The sequence below is a fragment of the Plectrocnemia conspersa genome, unplaced genomic scaffold (genome assembly GCF_051122295.1).
Source record: "Plectrocnemia conspersa isolate PC_06_02 unplaced genomic scaffold, ASM5112229v1 ptg000005l, whole genome shotgun sequence".
NCBI lineage: Eukaryota > Metazoa > Arthropoda > Insecta > Trichoptera > Polycentropodidae > Plectrocnemia > Plectrocnemia conspersa.
In genome coordinates, this window is record NW_028277169.1 from 8,618,476 (window position 1) to 8,646,020 (window position 27,545).

At 35.7% G+C, this 27,545-nt stretch overlaps 2 protein-coding genes across 3 annotated transcripts; one reads left to right on the forward strand and one right to left on the reverse strand.

Moving 5' to 3' along the window:
• Nucleotides 1–468: 468 nt before the first annotated feature.
• Nucleotides 469–7,482, forward strand: CstF64 (cleavage stimulation factor subunit 2 CstF64). 2 transcript variants are annotated; one of them, XM_088185327.1, is made up of 10 exons: nucleotides 469–625; nucleotides 686–954; nucleotides 1,021–1,146; nucleotides 1,889–1,996; nucleotides 2,260–2,449; nucleotides 2,518–2,665; nucleotides 2,737–2,766; nucleotides 2,833–2,930; nucleotides 7,112–7,194; nucleotides 7,293–7,482. In XM_088185327.1, the coding sequence occupies exons 1-10, from the start codon at nucleotides 562–564 to the stop codon at nucleotides 7,410–7,412; spliced, it is 1,236 nt and encodes a 411-aa protein (XP_088041453.1). In that variant the 5' UTR covers nucleotides 469–561; the 3' UTR covers nucleotides 7,413–7,482. The 2 variants fall into 2 exon arrangements, with proteins under 2 accessions (XP_088041453.1, XP_088041454.1); XM_088185328.1 differs by lacking the exon at nucleotides 2,737–2,766.
• qin (tudor domain-containing protein qin) lies at nucleotides 7,463–27,279 on the reverse strand. Its single transcript, XM_088185323.1, has 16 exons — nucleotides 27,190–27,279; nucleotides 26,150–26,238; nucleotides 25,831–26,090; nucleotides 25,594–25,666; nucleotides 25,397–25,525; nucleotides 25,189–25,337; nucleotides 25,059–25,124; nucleotides 23,216–23,476; nucleotides 23,056–23,147; nucleotides 22,034–22,458; nucleotides 21,715–21,967; nucleotides 15,044–15,194; nucleotides 14,753–14,975; nucleotides 10,092–10,264; nucleotides 9,824–10,032; nucleotides 7,463–9,409 (listed from the first exon to the last, which is right to left on the reverse strand). Exons 1-16 carry the CDS (start codon nucleotides 27,270–27,272, stop codon nucleotides 7,882–7,884), a joined length of 4,164 nt encoding a protein of 1,387 aa, XP_088041449.1. The 5' UTR covers nucleotides 27,273–27,279; the 3' UTR covers nucleotides 7,463–7,881.
• Between the last annotated feature and the right edge of the window lie 266 nt (nucleotides 27,280–27,545).

Consider the following 27,545-nt stretch of genomic DNA (forward strand, 5'->3'; position numbering starts at 1 on the left):
TTTTGAAAAGTGTGTATTTATTATTTACAACATGTGTGCACTGCTTACATTTAAATGATTAATTATATTTTTTACAATTATTGATTTTACTCTTATGAATATTAAACTATAAATTTGACATCAGACACAAAAAAAAGGTAAGGAGGCACAATTTTTGAAACACGCCATGTTACAAGATTCACTAATTGTTTCGTTTTAACATTAGGCGGCTTCCATAAATTGGAGGGGGGGGGGGGTTAGTGGAATTGTAACATTTTAAACAAACAGAAGTCTGACTCAATGACATAGGAGAAAAAATTCACGAAAAACCTGTGACATCATTTATGTAAACCGCCTTAAGTGTACTAAAGTGTTCAATAATACCCCACCTATATATTTTTTAAGTTTTTGAAAGTTAAATTAGGTATTATTTTTAATATTATTTGATTGTTAGTTTATTCATATTTAAATTTGCTAAATATTTATATTAAGTTTTTTTTACTGGCAACATTATTTCTGTCGGCCGGCGTCTTGTGCGGTAGCATCACATTTTCACCAAAAGTTCGAAGTAAAAGCATCAAAATGGATAAAAATAAAGAAAAAGAAGAGCAGAGCATCATGGACAAATCCATGCGCTCAGTTTTCGGTAAAATTATATCAGTTTTACATAGCTGTACATTTTATTACATGTATCTCAAAATTTCAGTCGGTAACATACCTTACGAGGCCACTGAGGAAAAACTTAAGGACATATTCAGCGAAGTCGGTCCTGTTTTGTCTTTCAAACTAGTGTTCGACCGCGAATCTGGCAAGCCGAAAGGGTACGGCTTTTGCGAATACAAAGATCAAGAGACTGCGCTCAGCGCAATGAGGAACTTGAATGGCTTTGAAATAGGCGGTCGCTCTCTGAGGGTAGACAATGCTTGTACTGAAAAATCTAGGATGGAAATGCAAGCGCTGATGCAAGGACCTTTGGTATAAAATTGTACTAGATACTTGGAACATATTTACTTCAATCTGATAAAAATTTATTCAATACAGATTGAGAATCCTTATGGAGAGGCAGTGGCGCCTGAGAAAGCACCGCAAGTCATTAGTAAAGTCGTCGCTTCACTACCACCAGAGCAAATGTTCGAACTGATGAAACAGATGAAAGTTTGCATTCAGGTATTTATAATAATCTGATTATTCTAAGAATGTATCACTAGTTGCACTCAATAATTCTGGGTCTTGATTGATTTTATGTCTCCCCATCGCAAAATTTTAAGGTAAATCCAATTTTTATTAAGTCTATTTTTTTTAATCCGCAAGGTATGATTATTAGCTATATAAAACGTTGTAAAAATACTGTAAATCAAATCAGAAACCCGTCGATTTGACGGGTGCCGTAATTCTAGTGTTAAAGAAAAAATTCTGGTTTTGATGATTAGTTGATGATTTTGTTTCTAAAAAAATGATGCGTTGCGCTGTGAGCTCTGATGAAAAAAAATGTGCTTAAATTTAATATATATAAATAAATTTACACTAAAACAAAGTTATTTTTTTGGTACATTCCTGTTATTGAGGTTCAATTTTATTCTAAAAAAAGTATTTCTTCATTTATTTATATACAATTATATTTTGCCAGAAAAGTGAACACCCCATGAATAACTCTACAGCGAATCTACTCAAAAATGTCTTATAATTGTATATAAATAAATAAAATGTATAAACTAATGAATAAATATTGTTTTAGAATATACTACCCCCCCCCCCCCCACCCACAATAGCAGAAAAAAAATATTGCGAAATGTCCACATTTAAACACAATCATAATTACTAACACCTTTTGCTTATTTTTTGTATTATCATATTTATTATAATTTATATTAGGTATATAAATAATATATTGCATTATTTTTTATTACAGAACAATCCTAGTGAAGCAAGGAACATGTTGCTTCAAAATCCTCAATTAGCCTACGCTCTGCTCCAAGCTCAAGTAGTCATGAGAATCATCGACCCTGCAACGGCAGTGGTATGTATCTTATTATTAATAAGGCTTGTTCTTGACAAGTGCTTAATTGAGTCATAGACTAGTGATTAATTCATACAAACTGGAAAAAGGTATGCCATTGATTAAATCTCAGATTTTTCTCACATATCCATTAATCTAATGGGTTTAATAATTAAAATAATTGCAAAAACTATTCCAATTGGTTGTTTATTATATTATTTAAATAAAAAAATTCAAGCAGCCCTCGTTCATTCAACTGCATTAAAAATTCAATTTTTTTTAAGACTATGCTTCACCCTGTGAATTCGGTGCCTCCAATACTACAAATGGATAAACCGACAACTCAACCTCAAACAATGAACAATATGAACATGAACGCTATGCCAAGCAACAATGTATCGATGACAAGCACGATGCCGCCGATTCAGCAAGTTCCTCAAATGCCGTCTCAACCTATGCCACAACAATTCCCCGGTATATTTTCTTCCAGTTTCAATAATGACAAATATTGGACAGTTGCATTGTATTGATTGATCTTTTAGTTTCTGGCGTGCAAGACATCGATTTGAGATCATTGGATCCAGTCAGAGCAACCGCGTCCGACCCTCGTCTCATGTCGCAAAGGAACATACCCATGTTGGACCAAGACATGCGTAGCCTGCCTCCGCCGATACCGCAACCCGTCGAGGCGTATGTATACACATTACTTTTGTCTTCACAATCAATGTGTTGTTTAGATCCTATCTTAATCTATTTACAAGCATTCCGTTGAACATGGATACCGTTGAAAGGTAGCTGTTTGAGATGTTTTAGACTAAAGTTATACAAATTTTTAATTTGCTTTTATCTTTGTGTAGTCCGAGCTTCAACAGGGATCCTAGATCTACGCCTATGCCGTTCCAGAACGACCCTCGGCAGAGACCGATGGATCCGAGGCAGACAAAAGCATCACCAGGTATGACTAATATGTTGTAGCCGAATTTAGGAATGACTACATATGAAACATTTTCTGTGTATTTGAACCTTGAGCTATCGTCTCCAATACTGGATGAAGGAAATGTCTCACTGAAAGTTTTTGGTGAGACTTTCCATCTCATGAAAGCTACGGTCTTGGCTTGTGGTACTCTTCTACAATTTGTGGTATTATTTTTGATCTAAAATCATGGAATATTTATACTTTCCCCTGCCCTCACTCAATAGATTATACGCATTTAGAGTCGGAAAAATATTTTTTGTACTATTTCATGGATTTTCTTAAGCAATCCATGAAGCGTATCATATCCGATTTATCTACTAAACCCATGTTTTGGTACATCCTAGTGGAGTAATTTCACATTCCTACGATTCTGCTTTCCTGTGAGAAATTTAGCATATCTTTTACGATTGAATCAACTTCCTACTGTTCAAACACCGAATCTGCAGCCTTCAGTTCTTGTGTTATCTGAATTTTATACAGATGTAAGTGCAAGTCCAGATGTAAAATACGCCAAAGGATTTACGCCATAAAGCCCAAAAATTGCGAACACTAACGAATCGACAATTCCGGGTCTTCGGCCACGCTTTTACTTACAGCAGGGATATTCTTGGGCGCCACGATGATGCACACGCTTTAAGTCTCTTCAAATTTTTTCACTACATTGCGAATTATTTTTTCAGTAGGACGATGACATAATTGTTATTTCTATAGAAAAATGTTAACGCGTTGAGCAGTAGTTAAACGATCCATTTCTTAAATTTGTTGTTGCAAACTAATATCTGAAACACGCCTGATTATTGACGTCTGTCTGATTTAGTGCCACCAACATAGGAAACCCGAATTTGATCATCCTGGAGTGTAGTGCTCGCAGTAGAAGGAAAAAATCAGTTCTGCTAACAGTTCTGTTTAAAACAAGAACGGATAATAACCATAATCCTTCAAGTATAAATATCGAAGGAATTTACGCTGTACTTTTTACAGCTTTAATTCATTAGTGACTCATTACGCCGGGAATCCAAATAATAGAGCTAGTTTCTAGTATGCTGCGGACTAGAGCATCATAAAGAGTAAAGTATTTCTGAAGTAGCGCACATTTTTTAAAATAAAATCAAACTTTTTTAATGATCTGCTGGGTTAAATTTCCAACGTTCTTCGAAAGTCACACCTAAATCCTTAGTAAAGGAAGACCTGTCTAGAATATATCCGAGATGGTAGGAATATTCCGCCAGCATTGACGACCTTGAAAACGAAATTGTGTGACATTTATTTACACTGAAAGGCAATTGGTTATAGCAAGCCCACTTCCATAATGAATGAGACATCTACCTGTTTTCCTATATCAAGATTTTTTGTCACAGAATTGAATAAACGTAGATTCACTCCTATTGATCTCGATACACTAAGCCGGTAATCAGCCGATAGATCATACGTTTTGAGTAGTAAATTAATTTAAAGTATTTTTATATAATTATTTCTGTTGTTATTTATTCATTTATGCTTTAATTTATTTTAATATTATTTGGCTTTTTATATCAAATTCAGAGGCTCTTAACATTTTTTGTTATGTTTGTTTATTTCGTACTCTTTGATTTATTGGTATTATTTTCTATAAAAATCATTTACATTAAATCAAACTTAAAAAAGCATCATATAAATGTAATGTTTTTTATTTAGTTTTTCTTCAGTTATATATGTAAATATATAACTATCTAAGGTACTTCAAAACAGTAAAAGATCGACCACCGTACATGTACGGCGATACTACTCAAAAGGTTAACACTTTCTGCTCGTAGGGTGCGTAAGACGCACCAGTGCTTGGCTCTATATTATTCGTAGGGTGCGTCAGGCGCACCATTTCAATTAATGAAATATAACGTCGATTTTTGGGTATTTCCTGTGCATATTTTGAATGGCGTTTATGCACTGTTGTAGACAAGAGTTTCAAGAAGCATATCTTATCAAAAAAATACCATTTTTACTTGAATCAAGCCGGGGAGAGCTTATTTATCGCGATAAGTCGGGGTTAATTTAAATGCAGATGTGCTGTAGATTTCTCCCGAAGGCAATGGTTGGCGATTGTCCTACCGTAGACACGCATCAGTGACGTTTTTATTGCCTATTGGGTTTTCGACAGTGTCTCGGGTGTCCACAATTTGTGTCTAAGTAAGACTATAGTGATTAATAATTTTGTTTTAATTACTTATTTTTTTTTAAATTTTATTGTAAAAAAAACAGTGCTATCACTGAATATAGTGATTGTGATGATAATATGTTTTGTAATGATAGTGATGGGGAGGATTTTATGTTTGATATTTTCATCTTCCAATGATGATAGTAAAGAAAGTAACGTCGAAATTAGGCCTGTTGCCTTGATTCGAAGATGGAATACAGGTAATTAAAATAATAGCGAGGAAAAAACGATACCTCAAACAAATCGCACCACATCAGAAAATTGGAGAATAATAACTAGTAATGACAATGTACCTTATAAATAGCAATATTTCCACCAAATGACAAATATCCTGGGCCCCAAGTTCCCGCAAACTGTATACAACCTTTGATTATTTTTAATTGTTTTACACTGATGAGTTGGTATACTAATAGAACTTGGGGATTTAAGAAAAAATAATATTTTTCCATATTTGTTTCTATAATTTATAATAAATCAACATCCCACATATTATTAAACGTAGTGCCCTTTTTCGTGCATCACTTTGTTTATTTTTATATAAAAATATGCTATTTAAGCATTATTAGCTCGAATATATAAAACCACAAACAAATATGTACCATAAAGCTACTCATTAAAAGTTTTGTCTATTTTTAATTAAGAAATATATAAAATAATATGACATTAACTGCAACGTTTCATTTGACCTTCGATGGGACGTATTTTAGTTATTAAAAATATACCTAACATCAGTTTATATAAACATAGATATACCTTGTGGATATTTTAATTGTTGTAAAACGGTACAATTTTGTATTTCTGCAAGCGATGTAAGCTTTCTTCGTTCGCAGGTAGATACGTATATCTAAAACTGAGTAGCATGTCTTTGTTATTTGTGTATATTTATTTATTTATGGTTAAAACATTTTTTGGTCCCATAAATATTTTAAAATGGGTGGTCGCCCTATTGTGTTAATTTATTGCTATGGATTGTCAACCAATAGTACTTGACAGAACCAAAAAAAATTAAAATGTAATTTAGAGAAATGTATTTGTTCTGTTTTCTTCGTTTTTGGTATTAGTTTATTCATATTTATGCTCTACATATATAATTTTTAAAAAGAATTTAACATTTTTCCCGAGCTGGCGACATACCTAGTATGAATACGTTTAAGAGTGCAAAGGGTTAACCCTTTCCGGCATAGTGGTTGCATGGTGAGACCACCTCTTTGGGATTTTTTTCTGCGACTTGCATTCATATCTACGGATGAAACCACCAATGTGGACTTGTGTGAATGTGGACTATTACCTCCTCTAACCAAATTTTAGAGCGACATCGTCGATGGTCATTCTCGCTCGGGTGTGACACATCATTTCTTATTTTGACTTTTTTGCTGTGACATTTCTAAAGTGCATATTTCGAGTTATTTTTTTTCGTTTATATCTTTTTACCATATCAACATGGGTAAGTTAGTTTTTAAATATACATTATATGAAATATATAATAATTTGAATAGATTTTTGTATATTTCATACATTTATTTACTCTAATGTTAACCTAATTTTTTTTTTCAAATATTTTTTTTATTTAATTTAAACATATCTAAGGCAATTTTTTAAATATATTCTGCTAAAAAAACCCAAAAATTCTAGCTGCATCTGTTCGTGTGCCTCAAAGGGTTAAGGCATGTCGAACTGTATCAAAAGCCTTTTCAAAATCAATGTAGATAGCACTGACCTTTTTGCTCATATTGAGATTTTTGCAGCAGATCTCGATACACAAAGTCGGTAATCAGTCGATAGATCAAATGTTAAAGGATTACAAACTTATCATTAAATTATGTCAATACAAATTATTCAACCTAACATTTTAATGACCTAGTAACCATAACATTTGTGTTGTTTAAAAGTGTTGAAGGCTCGAAGACATTGCAAGCATAATTTATTTGTTGTAACAGTTGTGTTTTAAATATTAATATTTTTTTAATAGCTCCTGCGCAGCCTCCAAGTCAGCCGGCTCAGCATCGTCCACCAATAACTGGCATTCCAACAGGAGCTTCCGATCAAGAAAAGGTTTTTTATTTAATATTTTTAATCGAAAATTGTATTTAATATTATTGCGGATAGAAGTTGAGTGTATGATATTACATTAAAATATTATCTTATTACAGGCCGCCTTGATCATGCAAGTTTTGCAGTTATCTGACGAGCAAATCGCAATGCTGCCTCCGGAGCAAAGAACCAGTATCCTGGTTCTCAAAGAGCAGATTGCAAAGAGCACCCAGCGATAATTAACTGAATACATGTATTATATATATAATATTCCAATAAATTAAAACAATTTAAAAATATAAAAAGAAACGTTTTATTTATGCAACTTATATAAAAAAACTTTTATATCAATATAAAAATAAAAAAACTAAAAGGGCCCCCAGGAAGTGACACACGTTTTGAGGTTTGTTGTCGATCTTCACGTTTTTGACTTGAACTTTACTTCGTATACGTCCACCAGCTGCAACTCATTTATAATATTGATTTCAGCTCTAAGCCACTGCCCCACGTCCGTCACTTTAACACTTTCAGACCTCTTGAATCTCATTCCGCAGTGGCCTTCTTGCTGTGAAGATACGTTTAAACTTGTTGGGTAAATGCGCAGAATGGTCATGTTGAACACACCTGTTTGTATAATTTGACATCAAAAATATTTACTTCATATTTTTTAAAATCGCTGCTTTCAGAATCGGAATAGACAATGTTACTTTAGTCAATGTTACTAGTGTCAACGTCTTGCACAGAATCAACAATGATATCAGGATCGGCATCGTATTGTTGCTCTACAATTATATAAGGTCTCAATTTTGGAATTTGATCAGCTTCTGCGAAATCCAACGAAATCATGTATTTCGCCATATCGTGACCGTTCACTACAATTCTTGCCCAAATCGAGCCATCGTCTCCGACGCCTTTCACAGTTACGAGGCTTTCATTTTCTACTGCGTATTTATGCATCGTATCGACGATTGAAGTATCCCACGTTTTTTCATTATTCTTTGGTTTAACACCGATCAGTTTGACCATTGTCACCTGGATCGGTATATTTTGATTGATGACATTTTTGCGCAACTGTGAAATATCACATTCTTGGACATTTCCGTAATCGACGAACTTCACCTTAATTTTAGTAGAATCGGGCGACAACTCCTCAACAATGCCTCGATAATATTCATTATTAAGATTCCACTGAGCAATACACGGCTGTCCTAAATACCAAAACTTGTCTTCGGAGCTAGACGAAGACTTACTGAAAGTTTTCTGGACTGTCGTATTGATATATTTAAGCGCTTCCATATTCATATCCGGAATCATGACATATACGTTTAAATCGTCATCTATGTGCGTTATTATAGCAACAAACTCTTTCTTTTGCGGCTTCAGAGCTGGAAGCCATTGTGTGATTAACGGTCGTTCTTCGACTACGGAAGCAGCACAAGCGTGAGATTCTTCCTTAATATATTGTATAATATTTGTGTTTTCTGTGACAGTCGCATGATCGCGAATAGCGAGTCCTTGCTCGACGATCATATTGTTGATCATCTTCCACTCTCGCACCGTTGGTTCTAATGCACCTCCGAGTACAACTATCTCCGTCCAAAGCTTAATCGGTAAGCTTTCTTCAACACCGTATTCAGCAGGCTTATCAACGGTTATATAAAACTTCTCATTTCTCTTGATCAAATCTTGAAAAAATTCACAAGTTATGTTCGGCCATGTCGATCCCAGCGCTGGCACTATTCCTGATAGATGACACTTAATCGCTGTTGGTCTTAGTTTCGATATATCGCTTGTCACTTTATGCAATGCTTCAACTTTCACTGTAACTACTTTTAAAAAGTCGCTTAAAAACACTTCAACGTCACCCGATTCGTGATTTATTTCAGTAATTTTAGCACGGCACCAGTTATCGGAATATTTAAGAACACATTGATCCGAGACTTTCCACTCTTCGCTGACTTCTGGTATCGAACTTTTTAAAATATTATTTATAGTATTAATGATCGGCCTATGCTCGCCTTTGTCTTTTAACAATCTGATGTATACGTTTGAAGGATTATTAAAAGCAACAATTTTAACGTCCTCCCGATTCAGCGGTAATGTTGCCAGTTTAACTGTTGTTTTAGGTCTTGTGGAGACATCTATCTTAGGATCAGTTATCTTTGAATTTACTTTCTTTGGATGAACAATTCTTGGGTTAGTTACCGTCGGCTTGTTCAGACTTGTTCCAAGTAATCTAAAATAATAATAACAATTAATGAAGAGATTCACAAGGCAGTATTTTAACTTTGTTGTCAAACTTTTTGGAATTACTCTCTAAATACCGATATATGTACTCCCTAAAGCAAATAACCAATGATTAAAAATGTATTTGATTCTTTCTTCAATGATGTCGTCGAATCCGACAATTCTCACAAAAGTATCAAAAGCTGATTATATATATATATATATAGGATTTCAGCAACCTAAGGGTTGATAAATATAAATACAATTTTTTCAGAACAGATTAATTGATAGAGTAAACTTTAATTTTAATTTTTTAGCAAAGTATCAACCAAACAATATGTAAAAATAAAATTGAGGAAATATATTTCATATCAATTAGCTATTATGTCTTAATTTGTCGTATGATTTATACGAAAATACTTACATTATATATTCTCTGTCAATAAATAATTGATGCAGGGAAACTTGCTCATCGTCCAAAGTGCAAGTCAAATCTACCATATAATAATTCCTATTAGTTTTTCTTAATTTGGTGAGTATAATAGGAGCAGTCGACGTTGAACATTGAACCAGCAATTTGTAGGCGTCTTTGCTAAATATATTATCTTCATTGGTCAAACTGCATCTCCAAGCCTATAAACATTATTATTACTCAATGAATGCTCAAAATCACTAAATTACGACCCACTTACCATGTTTCCTGGCTTGTAAAACTTTTCATGAAGCTTACTGATGTTCTTCATTTCTACATACCGCTTAATACCGATATCAAACAGGAAGACTAAAATATTTTCGCTATTTTTAGCATCTAATATGATACAACGACACCATTTCAGCTCTTTGAAATAGCACGCCACTCGTAGACCTAAAACAGGTTAATAATAATAAAAAAAAAATATATTTGATAAGCAAAATGTGTATCAGTGAGTTTTAGTTTTTAGATAATGGATTTGTCCAAAAAATATGTTGAATAAAAAAAGACATAAGTATGTCAGTGTCAAAATATTTTAGATCTATAAGCAAAAATTCGCATTTTTTCCAGCTCTCGAGTCTTTTCAGCCAAATTAACACTAGGTTTCTGATTTGTATCAGACGGTACTTTTTCTCGGTTTTTTTACGACTTTTTATATTTGAAAAATAAACCCCGCTATAGCGTACAAGGCAGTCCCTCATATAGTGTAGTTTTTGTTACTGTTTGTCCTTTGACTTCGCTCGATGGATTGTATCAGGCGAAACGCCGCCGCGCTATAACATTCCAGGGATATTCATCACAATACAGTAAGAAAATATTTCTTTTTGTATGGCTATGGAAAAAATTATGATCAAGCATATCAATGTACACGTTTTATACACTTTTCAGGGAGTTTCAACCATTTTATTTTTTATAATAAAACTATTTAATTATGTAGTACAGGGATGAGCAACACGCGGCCCGTTAAACATGTTTATTCGGCCCGCCAAGCATTTCTAAAATTGAATTTATTTTATCGACTTTCTCCCATCAATATATTGTTATAAAATTAATTATAATAAAATGGTAGTACATACTAAACCGAAACAATTTTTTGTGACGGGTACGTATAGCTACCTCATCAAATCAGCTTGTATCAAAAAAACAGTGCCAAATTTCTCAATAAAAATTTCAAATAAATTTGTTTTATTGTTCTTTTCTTGTTTGTTTTTATTTTGCATTGAAATTTGTATATGAAATCTTAACTTTTTTTTAAATTTTATATTTTTTTATAAATAAAGTTTTGTAAATTATTAATAAATGTTACTTTATGTGCGGCCCGCCAAAAAATTTTTAAATTTAAATTGGCCCGTTGATTAAAAAGGTTGCTCACCCCTGATGTAGTACATATCTATTACAAATCTAAAAAAGTATTAATGAATCATAAAATATATTTAGACGATAAAAGACACTTTATATCTAACATTCAAATTTTAGTGTATTTAAAATAATACGTAATCTTTCTGAACTTAGCTAATTTTTTATTTCAAAATTTGATTGTTCCACAGAGCGATCTGCTGAATTAAAGAAACAATTAGAAAAATGTCAAGCACCATATTATAAAATTCGAGAAGAAATGCAGACAGAAGACAATAAAAAAAATTATCCTGTTATTAATGAAAGTGATGATGAAATTGATGTATTAAAAAGGTCTCGATGACCCTGACAGTAATTAAATGCATAATTACACGATTTATTTCATTTTTACCATTAGTTGGTTTTTAATATAATTAATAGGTTTTTATTGATATTCTAAAATAACACATACTACAGAAAAAGTTTGATAATTTATATTAAATTTTAATTATTTATTCATTGTAGACTAACGCATTTAAAAAAAATAACTCAAGAAACTGTTGCGTTTGACCTCCCCTGGCATTCGCAAAATCAAGGACATTTTTAGCACGCGTGTCGCAATCAGAACATAGGGCACGTGCTTTTGTTTACAAACAAAATACAAGGTCATTTAATACATAAAAATGAAAAACAAGTTTGATTTGCTGATTTCGCGTAGAAAGAACCTAATCAAATTTTGCATGGATGCCTGGTCCCCTATAACGTAGTATTCATAAAATGAAGTTTCAATCTTTACGCTATAGGGGGGGCCTATTTTTATATTCGGAAACTTATTTTTGAAAATCTGGTTACTAATATATATACCTATTTTTAATGACATTCGTCAAATTGACGGGTTTATACCCGTAAATCTAGTGTTAAACACATTTATAGCAAGAGCATGCTAATACATAACACAACGCAAATGCACCAACGCATCATTTTCTAAGCTAACGTTAAGAGCCGCTGACTCACTTATGCGTCATTTGTAATTATGTTAACCCTTTCAGTAACAAATTAATTTGTAAGTATATGGGAGTGAGTTGAAGTTTTTTTTGTAAATTATTTTACATTGTATATATGTACATTGACGGCCACCTAAATAAGACACTTTTGAAGTTTTGCAAAAATGCGATGTGTAAATTTTACATAAAATTGTTAAAACTTTTCAAATTTTTACTATGTTGTAACAAATATTTAAAATATTTATTTTCAATTTAAAATTAAATTTATAAAATTGAGTCAATTTCACCTATATGCGAAATACATATGAGTATATTCTACAAATTAAAAAAAAAAATAAAACAAAATACCATTAATATTTTGTAGTGTGACTTTTTGCCCTTATAATAGTCCTACAACGGTTAGGCATTGACTCAATTAATTGTTGGTATTGGCGGCAGGAATCAGTTCCCACTCGTATTTTACAATTTAATTTATTTCTTTTAAATTTGTGACAAATTATTTTTTAATTTTGTGTTTTAAATGTCTCCATAAGTGTTTAATAGGGTGGGTTTAGATCAGGGCTGCATGATTGCCATTCCAAAACATTCATAAAATTATCTGTAAACGACTTTTTTGCCCTACGTGAAATATGTTTCGGGTTATTGTCCTGTTGATAAACAGGACAATGACCCGAAATCTTCAGCATAAGGTAACATTACGAGTTCCATAATATTAAAATATACTTTAAATAATTTTTAGCAGAATTAACGCGTAATATGCAATTGTTTATTTTCACTAATGGTTTACGTCGAGCAATGGTGCCGTATAATTCTGCTTCATACAGCCTTCTACGCACTATTCTAACACTTTCACATGTCACTTTCATTTAATTGATTTACTTCTTTTCTAATGTCTACAGCAGTTTTTAATGAATGTTCATTGGAAATTCTGATTATTTTTCGATCCACACGTGTCAAAGTTTCTTTTGGACATTGTTTACGTTTAAGGTTTTCACAGGTTTTATGTGTTTTAAAATGTTTTAACGCATTATATATTTGACATCTTGATTTTTTTAGATATTCTGATATTATTTGCACTGACCAACCTTTGACATTTTTTAAATCCACTATTAGTTCTTGTTTTTTAGGATTACAATGTGCACTTTTCCCCATAATAAATTTGTTATTTAATTAACTCTTCAGGCACGTATGACGTGCACCGCACGTGGATCAAAACCACCTACAGGGATGTATGACGTGCACCGCACGCGCATAAAAAATCCGTCAAGCACGTAATAACATGCACTGCACGCCCATCAAAAATCCCACACATATGGACAGAAGAAAATAGTGTCCTGTTTTATCATCTACTTATAAGAACAATAGTTTCGTTCATATAACTTGAAGACTATAAAAAATGTATTCAATTTTTAGATGTAAGAAAAAATTTTATTCGAAAAAATGTTCAATTTATCGTTTTTTTTCAAAACTATGACCCCAATTTGTCAGCATACACAAAGGATTTCAGTTTTTGACACATTCAAGTCCCATAAAGAATGATGTTTATTAGGGTATTCTTTTTTTTCGGATTTTTATACATATGTATGGCATCTTATTCGAAAATACCACTATTAGAATCATCAAAAGATCGCGATTCAGATTCAGATATTGTACATCGAGTGAAACTGATGTTAAAGAACAAGAGCGCCATGAAGTAGACAATTTTTTGAAAAACCTCAAATATTAATATGAATTTTATCTTTATCTCCATTAAAAAACATGACGTCCCTGGGACTGAAAATCTGTTTTAGGCATACGAGCCTGAAGGGTTAAATAATAAAAAATATATGAAATTCTAACAAAATTAGTTTCAGGTCTAAATTTATTATTATTGTCAGTTATACATAGTGCCGGTTGGTGAAATACTTTTCCTCTCGAGCGCTCGCGTGTTAGTAACTAGAGTGAGAAATGTAGAGGCATGCACTGCATGCCTTTATCTCTCATTCACTCTAGTTACTTAACACGCAAGCGATCGAGAGCGAAATTATTTCACCGACCGGCACTGGTGCATATATATACAATAACTAACTGGCATACTTTACAGTAAGGAAACAAATTAAATGAAAAATCATAGATATATGAATGGACAATGTGAAAAATGTTAAAAGTATAAGAAACAAGAATTGTTCAAACCTATAGTTTTGAGCGAGTAGGAGAAAAGGTTCTGTAATGGATTGTAAATCGTATTTAGCTTATGAGACTACCCAGAATTAGAAATCGCCATACTTTCAAAAACGTAAACAACTCGTTGACAATTATTCAAAGCTGCTAGCATCAATAATATAAAAATTCAGTGTATTTGGACTTCAAGCATCATCTGTATATCAAAACATCTTTGAATTCAAAAGGAGTCAAGAAGCGGGCTACTTTATACTTGAGGTGGAAAATGGGAGTAGAGTGAATAATTTCTTTGAGAAAGGTTATTTTGTTTATCCAGCAGATGATAAAAAAAAAAAAATCTAAAAATCGCTCATACACATATTATTTTTAATAAAAAACTTACCGTTTGGGAATAAGAAAACTGTTTGACGATTAGCGGTATTATTGTAGAAATCATTTAATTCTTTCGATAAAATTTCATACGAGTCAGGGTCTGCCTTCCTTATGTAAAAGTATTGTCCACTTAAAACATGGCAGATTTTAACAGGCTTATTTATCTCAACACTTTCATATTGTGAATACTTCCTATCCTTCAAACCGAGCAGTTTTATTATGTTAGGATTCGTCTGAAAGTTCATACATAAGACTGAAAAATTGTAATTTTTAAAAGAAATTTCAAATACGCTGTATTTACCATTTTTGCGACGCATGTCATTTTGCTATGAAACATCAATGCTTGAGTGACAGACACGGGATTCTCATAGTGGGACTCTGGATACGTATATAAGTCGACTTCGTAATTTGAGTATAACTTGTTTAAAATGTATACATATGTATCCTTAGTGCTGAAAGTTTACAATAAAAGATAATTGTTACACCACGGAGCAGCAAGGCGAAAAGTATGACGCGCGCAACCCAAAGGAATGGCTAAGGGAGGGGGCGAGCGTCATGGTCAGAGGGTGGCAGGGTGGAATAGACTGGCGCTCGCCGTAGAAGACGGACGTTATTTCGGCACTGCGGCTTAAGCGACGGACTTACGACGAAACTAGACGAAACTTAACGTCTAACAAATCAGAAGTGGGATCAGGCGACTTGCGCGTCGTTCAGGACTGTCGAGGAAGTATTTACGTAAACGTTGATTTAATATTTCCTTTGTTACTAGGGACGCGTAAATAAACAAGATGGCGGCTAACAACGAAAGCGGTAGCGGGAGTGTCGGCGGTGCATACAGTGACAGCGCGGGCAGCGTCGACAGTGCAGGAGGGGCGCGAGGCATCCGGCCTGAACGCGTCGGAGGGGCGCGAGGCATCCGGCCTGAACGCGTCGGAGGGGCGCGAGGCATCCGGCCTGAACGCGTCGGAGGGGCGCGAGGCATCCGGCCTGAACGCGTCGGAGGGGCGCGAGGCATCCGGCCTGAATGCGTCGGAGGGGCGCGAGGCATCCGGCCTGAACGCGTCGGAGTTAGCGCTGGGGCCACCCGGAGTGCGAGCGCTAGAGCTAGTGCTGGAACCATCCGGAGTGGGAGCGCTGGGGCCACCCGGAGTGCGAGCGCTAAATTTAGTGCTGAAACCATCCGGGGTGGGAGCGCTGTGGCCACCCGGAGTGCGAGCGCTGGAGCTAGTGCTGGAACCATCCGGGGTGGGAGCGCTGAGGCAGCCCGGAGTGCGAGTGCTAAAGTTAGCGCTGTAACCATCCGGAGCGGGAGCGCTGGAGGCAGCCGGAGCAAAAACGCTGGAGCCAAGAGGAGAGGCAGCAGCAACTCGAGCTGCATATATGGGGAGGAGTCAGACGATATCTTGGAGATGGACGTCGAGGAGGAGAGTCACGGAGAGAGCGACTCGAGCTATGCTGCGAGTGACCGTGACGACGCCAAAGCGCTGAAAACCCGACTCATGAAGCAGGTTGAGTCGTGGTTTAGCCGGCGGACTAGCCGACACCGGAGCCCCAAGAGGGTGGTAAGGCCGGAGTCAGCTAAACGTAGACGTCAGGAGACCGAGCAGGTGTCTCACGCGTCAAGTGCAGGGCATTGTAGTTATAAAGCGTCGGAGACGAGCGGAATCCTCGAACCATTCGATCCACAGTGCCCTACATTTCGAGTAGATCACTGGCTGACCACTGTGGACCGAATGGGGCAGATTCATGGCTGGACTGATTATAACAAAACGTGTATTTTGCAGGATAAGATGCGGGGCTCGGCTCAGCGATGGTACAATCGCCTACAATGCTACGACTTGACCTGGGAGGAGTGGAAAGTTCGACTTCAAAGGGCTTTCGAACTACGAGAAGAGCCAGTGGCGTTGCTCAAGAAGCTAATGGCCCGGACTAAGAGCTCCACAGAGACGATGACCGAATACTACGACGATAAATTGGCATTGTGTGACCAGTGCCATTTATCGGGACGTTGGGCGGTGTCCTGCATCATAGATGGGATTCCGGACGAACTTAAAGCGAACGCATTGGCATGTCGTTGTTCGACTCCGGACTCTTTGTATATTAAGTTTTTGATCGGACTGGACTTTTATAAGTCGCCCAAGATCAGGAGCTTTCGAGAGGCAGAGACTTCCAGAGTAGAGTCATCCAGAGCAGGACCTTCCAGGGAAAAGCGGTATAAGACTAGGCCCACCAGCTGGAAGCCGAGGAGGAAGAGCCCCAGCGAGGAAGCTGAGGAGCAGGAACGTCTAAAAAGGGGAGTCCGATGTCACAATTGCCAGACCTTTGGCAACCATCTGAGCAAGGACTGTCCCCAGCCAAAGAGGACTAGGTGTTGGACTTGCGGAGAGAGAGGACACAATGCATCGGTTTGTCCTCAAAATAAACCTCCAACTCAGCAGCTCTCAAAGGTGAGCAAGGCTGTGAACGTCAGGCTGGTGAGTACAGACTTAGATCTCATTTACAGGAGAAAAGGCCAGGTGAACGGTCGTGATGTAAATGTATATATAGACACAGGATGTCAGCATAATTTGTTGGCAGCAAATTGTGCGACTCGGTTGGAGCTAGAGGTAGAGCCGCAGATAACTATTCTCCGAGGTTTTGGAGGCGGATTTGGGAGAGCAGATGGGCTAGCCAAATTTACGCTGACTATTGATGGTGTCAACATAAATATGAAGGCGTTGGTTACTCATTGTGATATCTCAAATACGGATATGATTCTAGGTCAGCCGGCGTTAGCGGAGGATGGAGTGTCACTGGTGGTGAGGGGCGACCAGGCGGTCCTGATCAAGGAAGGGGACGTCGCGGACATATTTAGGCAACTATCTCTAGAGGCTGAAGACACAAGGCACCGTGTCTCGTTATCTGAGGATGTGACGATTCCAGCCGGAGTCACTGAGATGATAAGAGTCACTATAGACCAAGCCCAAACTGGTGAAGAGTACGAGATGGGAGCTAAAGTGTTCGAGGACGGCCGATCCTTGGTTGCAATCCCCAGTGGTATACTGAAAGCGTCGGCAGACGTGAGAATAAAGTTGACAAACCTGGGCAGCGAAGAGGTTCATTGGAAGGCGGGACGACTAGTGGCGAGAGCGACGAAATGCAGAGCAGCGCAACTCAAAGAGCCTATATCAGCTAAGACTACAACAACAGTTAGTACCATTGTTTCAATTCATAATTCTGACCTTGATGTGGGGGATATTGCAGATGACGAAATGGAGAAATTGGTGGAAATCCTTAAGAGTAAGTTGTCCTGTTTCTCTTCCAGCGAGGGTGATTTAGGATTAACTCACTTGGGTGAGATGGAGATCAAACTCGCTAACGATACTCCGGTATACTATAGGCCTTACCGTCTGTCTTATGCGGAAAGACAAAGGGTTAGGGAAAAGGTTAGAGGTTTGTTGGACAGCGGAGTCATCAGAGAATCCCAGTCAGATTATGCGAGTCCTATTGTGTTGATTAACAAAAAGGACGGTGGTTTTAGGTTGTGTGTAGATTATAGGGCATTAAACGCTGCCACAGTGAAGGATAGGTATCCATTACCGTTGATTTCTGACCATTTAGATCGCTTAGGTGGGAAAATTTATTTCACAACGTTAGATATGGCACAGGGATATCATCAGGTTCCAATGCATCCCGGTTCAATACATAAAACAGCGTTTATCACGCCGGACGGGCAATACGAATATCTGCGCGTCCCGTTTGGTTTGGCTAATTCGCCAGCGGTGTTCCAGAGAATTGTAAACAGTATGCTGGGAGGAATGCAGCATGAGGAAATTCTGGCCTATATGGATGATCTTCTAATCCCTTCGGCAACTGTGGAGGAGGGACTATCTCTGTTGGAACGTGTGCTGACGTTGATTGAACGGGCTGGCTTCAAGTTGAACATTTCTAAATGTTCCTTTTTGAAAGGTTCTATCTCTTATCTAGGGCACGAGATAAGCGGTGAGGGAATAAGACCTGGCGAAAGGAAAACCAAAGCAGTGTCTGATTTTCCTACACCGACTAACGTACACACTGTGAGACAGTTCATCGGCTTGGCAAGTTACTTTCGTAAGTTTGTGAAAAACTTTGCGATTATAGCAAGGCCCCTAACTCAGCTCACGGCGAAAGATGTCGAATGGACATGGAGCGACGCGGAACGAAACGCCTTCGAGGAGCTGAAACGTCACTTAGTGGGCAGACCAATTTTGGCGTCGTATCGCAGCACGGCTGTGACTGAATTGCATACCGATGCCAGTAAATTGGGCCTGGGTGGTATTTTACTTCAGTTACAGGAGACGGGCGAGCTGAAGGTTATTTCGTACTTAGTCGAGCTACGACAAAAGCTGAATCCATGTATCACAGCTATGAACTGGAGACGTTAGCTGTGGTAGAATCTGTAAAGAGATTTAGGGTGTATTTGTTGGGTATACATTTCAAGGTGATTACTGATTGCTCGGCAGTTAGGGCTACTTTGCTGAAACGAGATTTAGTGCCTCGTATAGCTAGATGGTGGTTAGTCATTCAAGAGTACGATATGGAGGTTGAATATCGTCCCGGTGAGAAGATGCGACATGTGGATGCTTTGAGTCGGAACCCTACAACTGTCAATCTGATCGACGGTACTGAGGCAGATTGGTTTTTGTTAGTACAATTGCAGGACGAAAAAGCTCAGGAAATTATCAGAGCATTAGAGCATCGACAAGCTGACACGCATATTAAGAAGGAATTTATAGTAAAGGACGGTCGTCTATATCGTAAGACCGCTCTCGGAGACCGTCTTTATGTTCCTGCAATGGCAAAGTTCAATCTCTTGCGTAAGCATCATGATGAGATTGGCCACCCGGGGTTTGACAGATGTTTATCACTAATAAATAGAACTTATTGGTTTCCTAGGATGAGAAGGTTTGTGCGCAAATATACAGCAGCATGTATGAATTGTGCATATGCTAAGGGTGATTATGGGCGCAGGGAAGGATTTTTGCATCCTTATGAGAAGCAAGCAGTTCCTTTCGATACAGTGCATATAGATCATTTAGGACCCTTTGTGAAAAGTGTGAAGCGAAATAGTTATCTGTTAATGATAGATGGTTTCACAAAATATACCATTGTGAAACCCACACGCACCCTGAGTTCAGCTGAAGTGATTGAAAATCTGCGATGGGTGTTTGCAGAATTTGGTTATCCGCGGCGTATTGTTTCTGACCAGGGCTTAGCATTTACTAGTAGAGCGTTTACTCATTTTTTGCAGGAGAAGGAGGTTAAGCATGTCATGAATGCTGTAGCGACTCCGAGGGCCAATGGTCAGGTTGAGAGACCTAACCGCACCATTATCGAGGCTATTACAGCAACAGCAAGTGCGGAAGCTAGATGGGATGAGCAATTACCTGAGATAGTGTGGGGCATTAATCACACCATTAATTCCAGCACTAGGTTTTCGCCAGCAGATCTGATGTTCTCTTACCAGAGCGGACGACTAGCAGGATTATCGACAGGAGATACCACTGCTGAGGCGGGACGAGAACGATTGCAATCGAATCGACTGAAAGCGGCTGAAACTCTGCGAAATACAGCAGCTAGTATGAAAGCGAGATACGACAAACGAAGGAAGGCTGCAACAAAGTATAAGCCGGGAGAGCTGGTTCTATGGCGTCAAGCAGCTACAGCTCTAGGGGAAAAGGGTATCAATCGAAAGGTGGCCAACAAGTTTGATGGTCCTTACAAAATTTTTAAGGATCTAGGTAACGACAGGTATCAAATTGTTGCACTCAAAGGTGTTAGAGGATACAAACGGTTCAAAGCCACCGTGGCGGTTGATGCTCTGCGACGTTACCAGAGCGGAGCTTTCCATACAGGAGATTCGTCTGGAGGAGATTCGATTGATTCAGAGATCAATAGGTCTGGGAGACAGGATCTGATTGATCTGTTGGAAAGTTAAACTCTGACATCAGACCAGTCGGATGATAGAAGTGTATGGTGCTGGTTGAGAAGTGGGAGTAATTAGGTATTCTATTAATGTGGACATTAATTATTTCAGGATGGCCGATTGTTACACCACGGAGCAGCAAGGCGAAAAGTATGACGCGCGCAACCCAAAGGAATGGCTAAGGGAGGGGGCGAGCGTCATGGTCAGAGGGTGGCAGGGTGGAATAGACTGGCGCTCGCCGTAGAAGACGGACGTTATTTCGGCACTGCGGCTTAAGCGACGGACTTACGACGAAACTAGACGAAACTTAACGTCTAACATAATATTATATTGTGCCGTGAAATAGTGATTCGAAAGTTTATTCCAAAGTTTATCTAATACAACAAAATGGCATTGATGATGCATATTTTTTTTAACGGAAGGCAACCACTACTACTATAATAATAATGCAGCAATTTTTTAATATAAAAATCGTAATATTCTTATGATTTATGAAATAATTGCTTTAAAATCATAATTTTTTGTGACATAAGCAAAACAAGTCAACAAATATAAATTTATAATTAGAAAATGTTATCTTTTCTCAAGTCATTATTTTTTATCAGTTACAATCAGTAGTGTTTTTATTGCCTTTATATATTTTTTGTACTGAAATTAAGTGAACCGGAGAAAAATATAGTCATTGTAAAAAACTAATGAATTTTTAAATACGCACAAATGACGCATTAGTGAGTCAACGGCTCTTAACGATAGTTTTAAAAATGATGTGGCCTGTAACGTATTAAAACTAATCAGCATTGTAGTTTTTATTTTATTTAACACAACACTACTGAGTAAAAAAAGCTTAGCAGTGTTAAAATAAATCTTTATGGCAGACTGCATAGTGAGAAGCACTAAAATACAGTAGATTATCTGAATCATTACAATAACAAACAGTATCAAATTAATTAAATATGTACTATGTATCATTAGGTTGGGTTCAGAGCAATAACAAAAATGTTATTTTATCATAAGCAAATGAACTGTACCTATCGATAATATTCTTCATGAGGTTTACGTCTTCTTTGGTGAACTTTCCATTTGGCCTCACCATCAATCTGCATTTTAGAGCCATTGGTGGCACACTCATGTACTGCGGATGCATGATATGTATCTCACTACATTTTACAACATCTTCATGCCCATAATCAATGTAGTTAATCTTGCAATCATCGTTGACAAACGATGTAACTAGGACTCTACACCATGTATCAAGTTCATTTCGAGTGACGTAAGCATTTCCTGAAATGCAACAATAGTATATCAATCATTTAAAATAAAAAATATGCTCATACAAACAATGACTACCTTCAACAATAAACCAATTCTCACATACTGCCGGTTCGTTATCCTGGAAGAACTGCGTAATATCTTTCAGAATTTGATCATTGTCGCAAGGCCTCACGTAAAAGTCCCACGGATTAATAATGTGTGTTACTTTGACCTTATGAACAGTTCCATTTAATCTTAATGTTGATTTATGTAAACAGTTTTTTATCAACATTTTCTCACTAGCGTCAGAATTTCTCTCATGTTCTACATTATCAACTTCAAGTAGGTCAGTTGCAGAGCTATTTCTACTCGACACGGCATCAAGTTCGGTTTTAATTTGCGCCATGTCCATATCTTGTGGCAATTCGGAAGAAGGCACCAGTTTGAAGCTGTGAGTGATGCATTCTTGCATGTTACATTTTTCTCTTAATTTATCTTTCATGCAGAAATTGTCATTAATTCTAAAATAAAAATCAACACAAATATCTTGGTTTATATTTAAAAATGGAATTTTATTAGAATAATGCTTGTTAAAAATCAAAGCAAGAGTAGATAAAGATAGTTTAAATGAATTATTAGAACAGATAAAATATTATCTATACTGTAATTCTGTTTGTCTCACTAAAACTTTTAATTTTTAAATGTCTTCGATATTGCTTTCTATGAATAGAACAAAAAAAATTACGCGCACGTGTTGAGTTGGAGGCTCGCCATTATGTACTTGCTGGGATGACGAAAAAAATACCCTTTTCTAAGAAATGATGCATTTATACATTCCTAATTTTACAATACCCGTATTTTTTAACAGTATTAACGGAAAGCGAAAGTTAACAATTATAAATTCAAAAACGTGTAAAAAATGCATCAGTTGATAAAATAACCAAAATATGTATAAGAACCGCCACGTCAACTTTCAATTAGCCATAGCTGTAATTTATTTTAATTTAAAAAATAATAGAGCATAACATGTTTTAAACTTGACATAAGTACAGTTTCATTTTAATAATTCCTGTAGCTGAAAAAGACTCATTTATTTACTGTTGAAAAATTATACATACTCTGGATTCCATAAGCTTTTTGTTTCTTTCATAAGATGGCAAGGGCTGTTTATTGCCGTGTCAGTGTATAAAATTAACATGTCCATATTCAGCTGAAACGTAAATATGATTAATTAAAAAAAATATTAGCATTTCTATTGAAATAGAAATATCATCTAACCTCTACGTTCGCCGAGTAGCTACTAAGCATTTGAAGAATCTCAGTCGTACTCCTGATTTTATCGTCGATGTCTTCAATTATATTATTCAAATCTATTTTATTCTTATAATTAAAATCATCAAGTTGGGTCATCAATTCGGTTTCAACCCTTAGTAAGGTACTGTGTTCCTTCATGAAGTATTGATTTATTACATTTTTCATATTTACAAATTGAGCATCACAAGTGCCGAACTCTAGCAACGATAACTCATCCTTGGCGGTCTGTTAATAACAAATAAGATTATTGCCACAAAGATAAATTATATTTATATGTAATATATCACGAAAATCATGTGTTTATAAGATATCGTCAATCGTTATTAAAAACTTTTGCTTGTGAAAATTAATTTCCACCGTCCGATAATTACAAAGAATAATTACAATATTGTTTATTTAATAGGATACTATAAGTTTTTGTCGTAATTGACAGCTTTTGAAAGTTTGTGTGGCTATTGTGCAACCCTGGGTGTTGTTTCGATGATTTTTAAATGCCAGTTTTGAAACCACCACAATGCTCATAATAAACCAATTACAGGAGCGGACTCAATACACCACAACAATAAAAAAAAAAGCATTTATATTGTAAAAATTCATAATTTTAATATAGAGCACAAATCAAATTTTGTATAGGGTTTTCATAAATGTTGAGCAAGGATGTAAAGTTGTGGTGAAACAAAGTAGTCAGAGGTCACTAGCGAAAATTCTTAATACAAGTCAGTTGATTCATAATTCGTTCTTAGAGAACATAAAACATTAATTGAATATTTAAGTATTGATTTTAAGATTTTGAATCATTTTATAATACAGGCGGCCCTCGACTTTCGCACATTTAAAAAAAAAAACAATTTTTTTAAATTGATTTTTTTTTAAAAACGTTCTGATAGCGGTGAATCTTATGCTTCAATCAGACGTTCGTATGATACAAACAGGTCTAAGATATGTTCAATTTTGCAAAACAAAAATATAATTAAGGAATACGTTCCAAATTGTGGAAAATAAATATATATTTCCACAATCTTTAATATGTTTCAAAAAAAAAAAACATGAATGAAATGGAAAATCTTTGTCATCGTAGATCGATGACCAACATCAAAAAGATGTCTCTCTGAGTATTTCAATTATTCAAGCAAAAGTTCTTAGTTTGCACAAAGATTGGAAGGATAGATTAAAATAATATTTTAACACAGTTTTTCAAGCAAGTAACGGTTGGTTTAACAATTTTAAAATAAGGTATTCTTTTCATAATATTAAATTTACTGGAGAATCGGCTGATGCGGATAATGATGCTGCAAAAGAATTTATTTCCTAATTATCAAAATTATTGAAGATGTAGAATATTCCTCTAGCCAAATATTTAATGTAGATGAGACAGGTTTATCTTGGAAAACTCATTAACAATGAAAAATATGAATGAAGCCTTCACGCACCTTGACAATTTTTTAAATATTATGGAAGATTGTGATCCCAATGGAGAACGCATAACTCAAGTGCGCATATCAAATAAAAACATAGCATGTTATAAAATACTATATGAAGAAAAGAAAAAGAATAGTGGAACAGTTAACTCTTGATAATTTTTCAAAGGAAACAGCCGCAAACCCCACTTCAACGCCTCTTAAACATCTTATATTTACTTGATAAATAAATAATTTAAAATACATACAATTTCAATTTTTTTTACTTCCCTCGACTTTCGTACATTCAACATTCGCGCACATTTTCAGGAACCAATTATGTGCAAAAGTCGAGGGCCGCCTGTATGTCAATATGAATTTCATTATAAACGTATTAAAATCATACTAACCGTTTTCGCCAACCTTATATTTCTAAGAAATATTTTGAGTTTCTCCATCAAAGATGGAATATCACACTGAAAAAAAAATGGGTTTATTTTTTATTGTTATAATTTAATACAACGTATGGTATGCACTAACATCATCTTGCGCTGGTGTAAGAGTGTGTTCCTTACACGCTGTCTGAGCTACACATTCGCCACACACATACTTTGAACACTCGTTGCAGTGTAAATTCAACGCCTTTTCTTTGTGCTTTGAGCATTTTAAAATTAAAAATTTGGCTTGAGCTGAAATATCAGTACACTTTATCGTATTTATCATGTTTAATAACCGACCGTCGACTTACTTAACGACAGCTTGGAATGATGTTTGAAGAATTCAAACGCATGGACATTTGTAAAACAAGAATCGCACATTGAAACACAGCATTCCCGACAAGCGCAACTAGCTATCATTTTGCAATGTCCACACGAAACTAAAAAAAAAATTATTATTAAGACAAGTTGAATTGTTATCATAAAAGTAATCATAATCATAGAATACCAGATTTGGATATATGTTTGTGTTCATATTTAGTAAACGTCTTCGTTAATTCCAAGGAATGCGAACTTGACGACTGAAAAGTATTTTTTTAATATAAATATAAGTAGTATAGGGTGTGTTGATTTAATTCACATATTTACACTCTCAAAGTTTTCTTTGAAAAAAAACTTCTTTGGGCATATGCTTGATAAGAATTAAGTTGCCACACCTTAATATTGTATAATGATTTAAACAAACCTCATGATTATTCATTGAGTTGAAGTACATTAGACCTAAAAGGCAATAGTTGACTAGGAGAACGTTTTTGACGTCTGACTGATTTCTAATGTTGGACTTTTGGTCTGCGGTGAGCAAACATTTCTCTTTGCAAATGTTGCATTCCAGAGTCGAGTCCATTCTGATTCCCTTGTTAAATATACACCTGTCGCAAGCTGAATGTTCACATGGCAGTATGCAGGGTATGCGACAATCTGAACTCTGAAACAGCTTGGGGGCCGCTGAAATATTTAAAAAGTTGAAATAAATCATATATTTTTATGTAGTTGATAAAACCAACCGTTGATTTGGAATTTGTATGTGCAGCAGCAGCAGGTAACTTGCGAAGAATTATGCATTGTCGTTTTTGACTTGTTCCTATTGATGAACCTGTATCAAACATAAAAATAAACTTAATTGACACTTAAGATACTGTTTTCGATGTCTGATGGTAAACATCAGATAAGGTAGTTTTAGCCATAAAATTTAAAGCTTATTATGCTACAATTTTTATAACCAAATCAATCCAAACCTAATACACTTCAAATACGTCAATCTTTTTTCTTGCAATATATAAGATATCTTATTAAATTGTCTAAATGTTCAATGTTTAGTTGATTGCGTGTTTTAGATTTGATTGTGTTCATTAAGCTAAATCCACATTCACAGTCAGCGCTTGACGCTTTAAATGTTCCACAAATGTCGTACAGAAACAAAATTTCCTTAAATTCTCCGTATTTCAGAGCATATATTATTAAATCATTGTATGTTTGTATTTTTCATTAACTAAAACCTTAAAATCAGTTTATTCTTTCAATTTTCATCGGCAATTTTTATTGCAGATTGAATCTTTTCCATGCTCTATATTGAAAAATTTGCAGTTTTTATATCTTCATCGGTAAATCTATCAATTAAGCGATTAAAAAGTAATCGAATATATCGAAGAACTGCAGATCTTGGAGACTACTTAGCCTAAATATTGTGTTGTTATTTTATTTGTAGGTATTTTGGATCGAGTAGTAAAATAATTAACCAGTCGTCGGAATATACAAATGTAACAACAGTCGCCATATTGGATTGGATGATAATTAGGTAGTCAAGTATTCTCGATTTCTCTAAAGCTTCTATATCAGAGATACGGGTTTGCTTTCCGCCGGGATATACCCGATCGAATCGAGAACAATGTGTGAAACCCTAGTTTAGCTTACAAACGTCAATAAGAATAATATCAAATTTCAAGTAAGTATCAATATAGCGATCGCTCAAAACCAGCCTCATTAAGCCATCATCTCTGTGAAGACGTGAAAACAGTAACACGAAAACAATTACCAGTGTACTTACATAGGAATAAGCGGCGGACGGGCCGCCATTCGCTTAGAATCAACTGTAGCGAGCGTAACGGATGAAAATGTTGCCACTCGCATACTTGCTCGTTACATCGAGCTACGTTATTAATTCCCCTTAATTATAATTTTCTATCAAATACATAAAATATATCAGCCATTGATATATTTTATTTATTTGAAAAGTTTTTTCATATAAATTAAATCAATAAAAAATATTATTAATACCTACATCAATTCATAATATTTATATTTGTAAGGGACCTATTTATATACATTTATATTTATTTAGGTTTATTATGGCCAAAAATTGCCGGCATTATCACTTGTAAACACCATGAAAACTTAATTTTT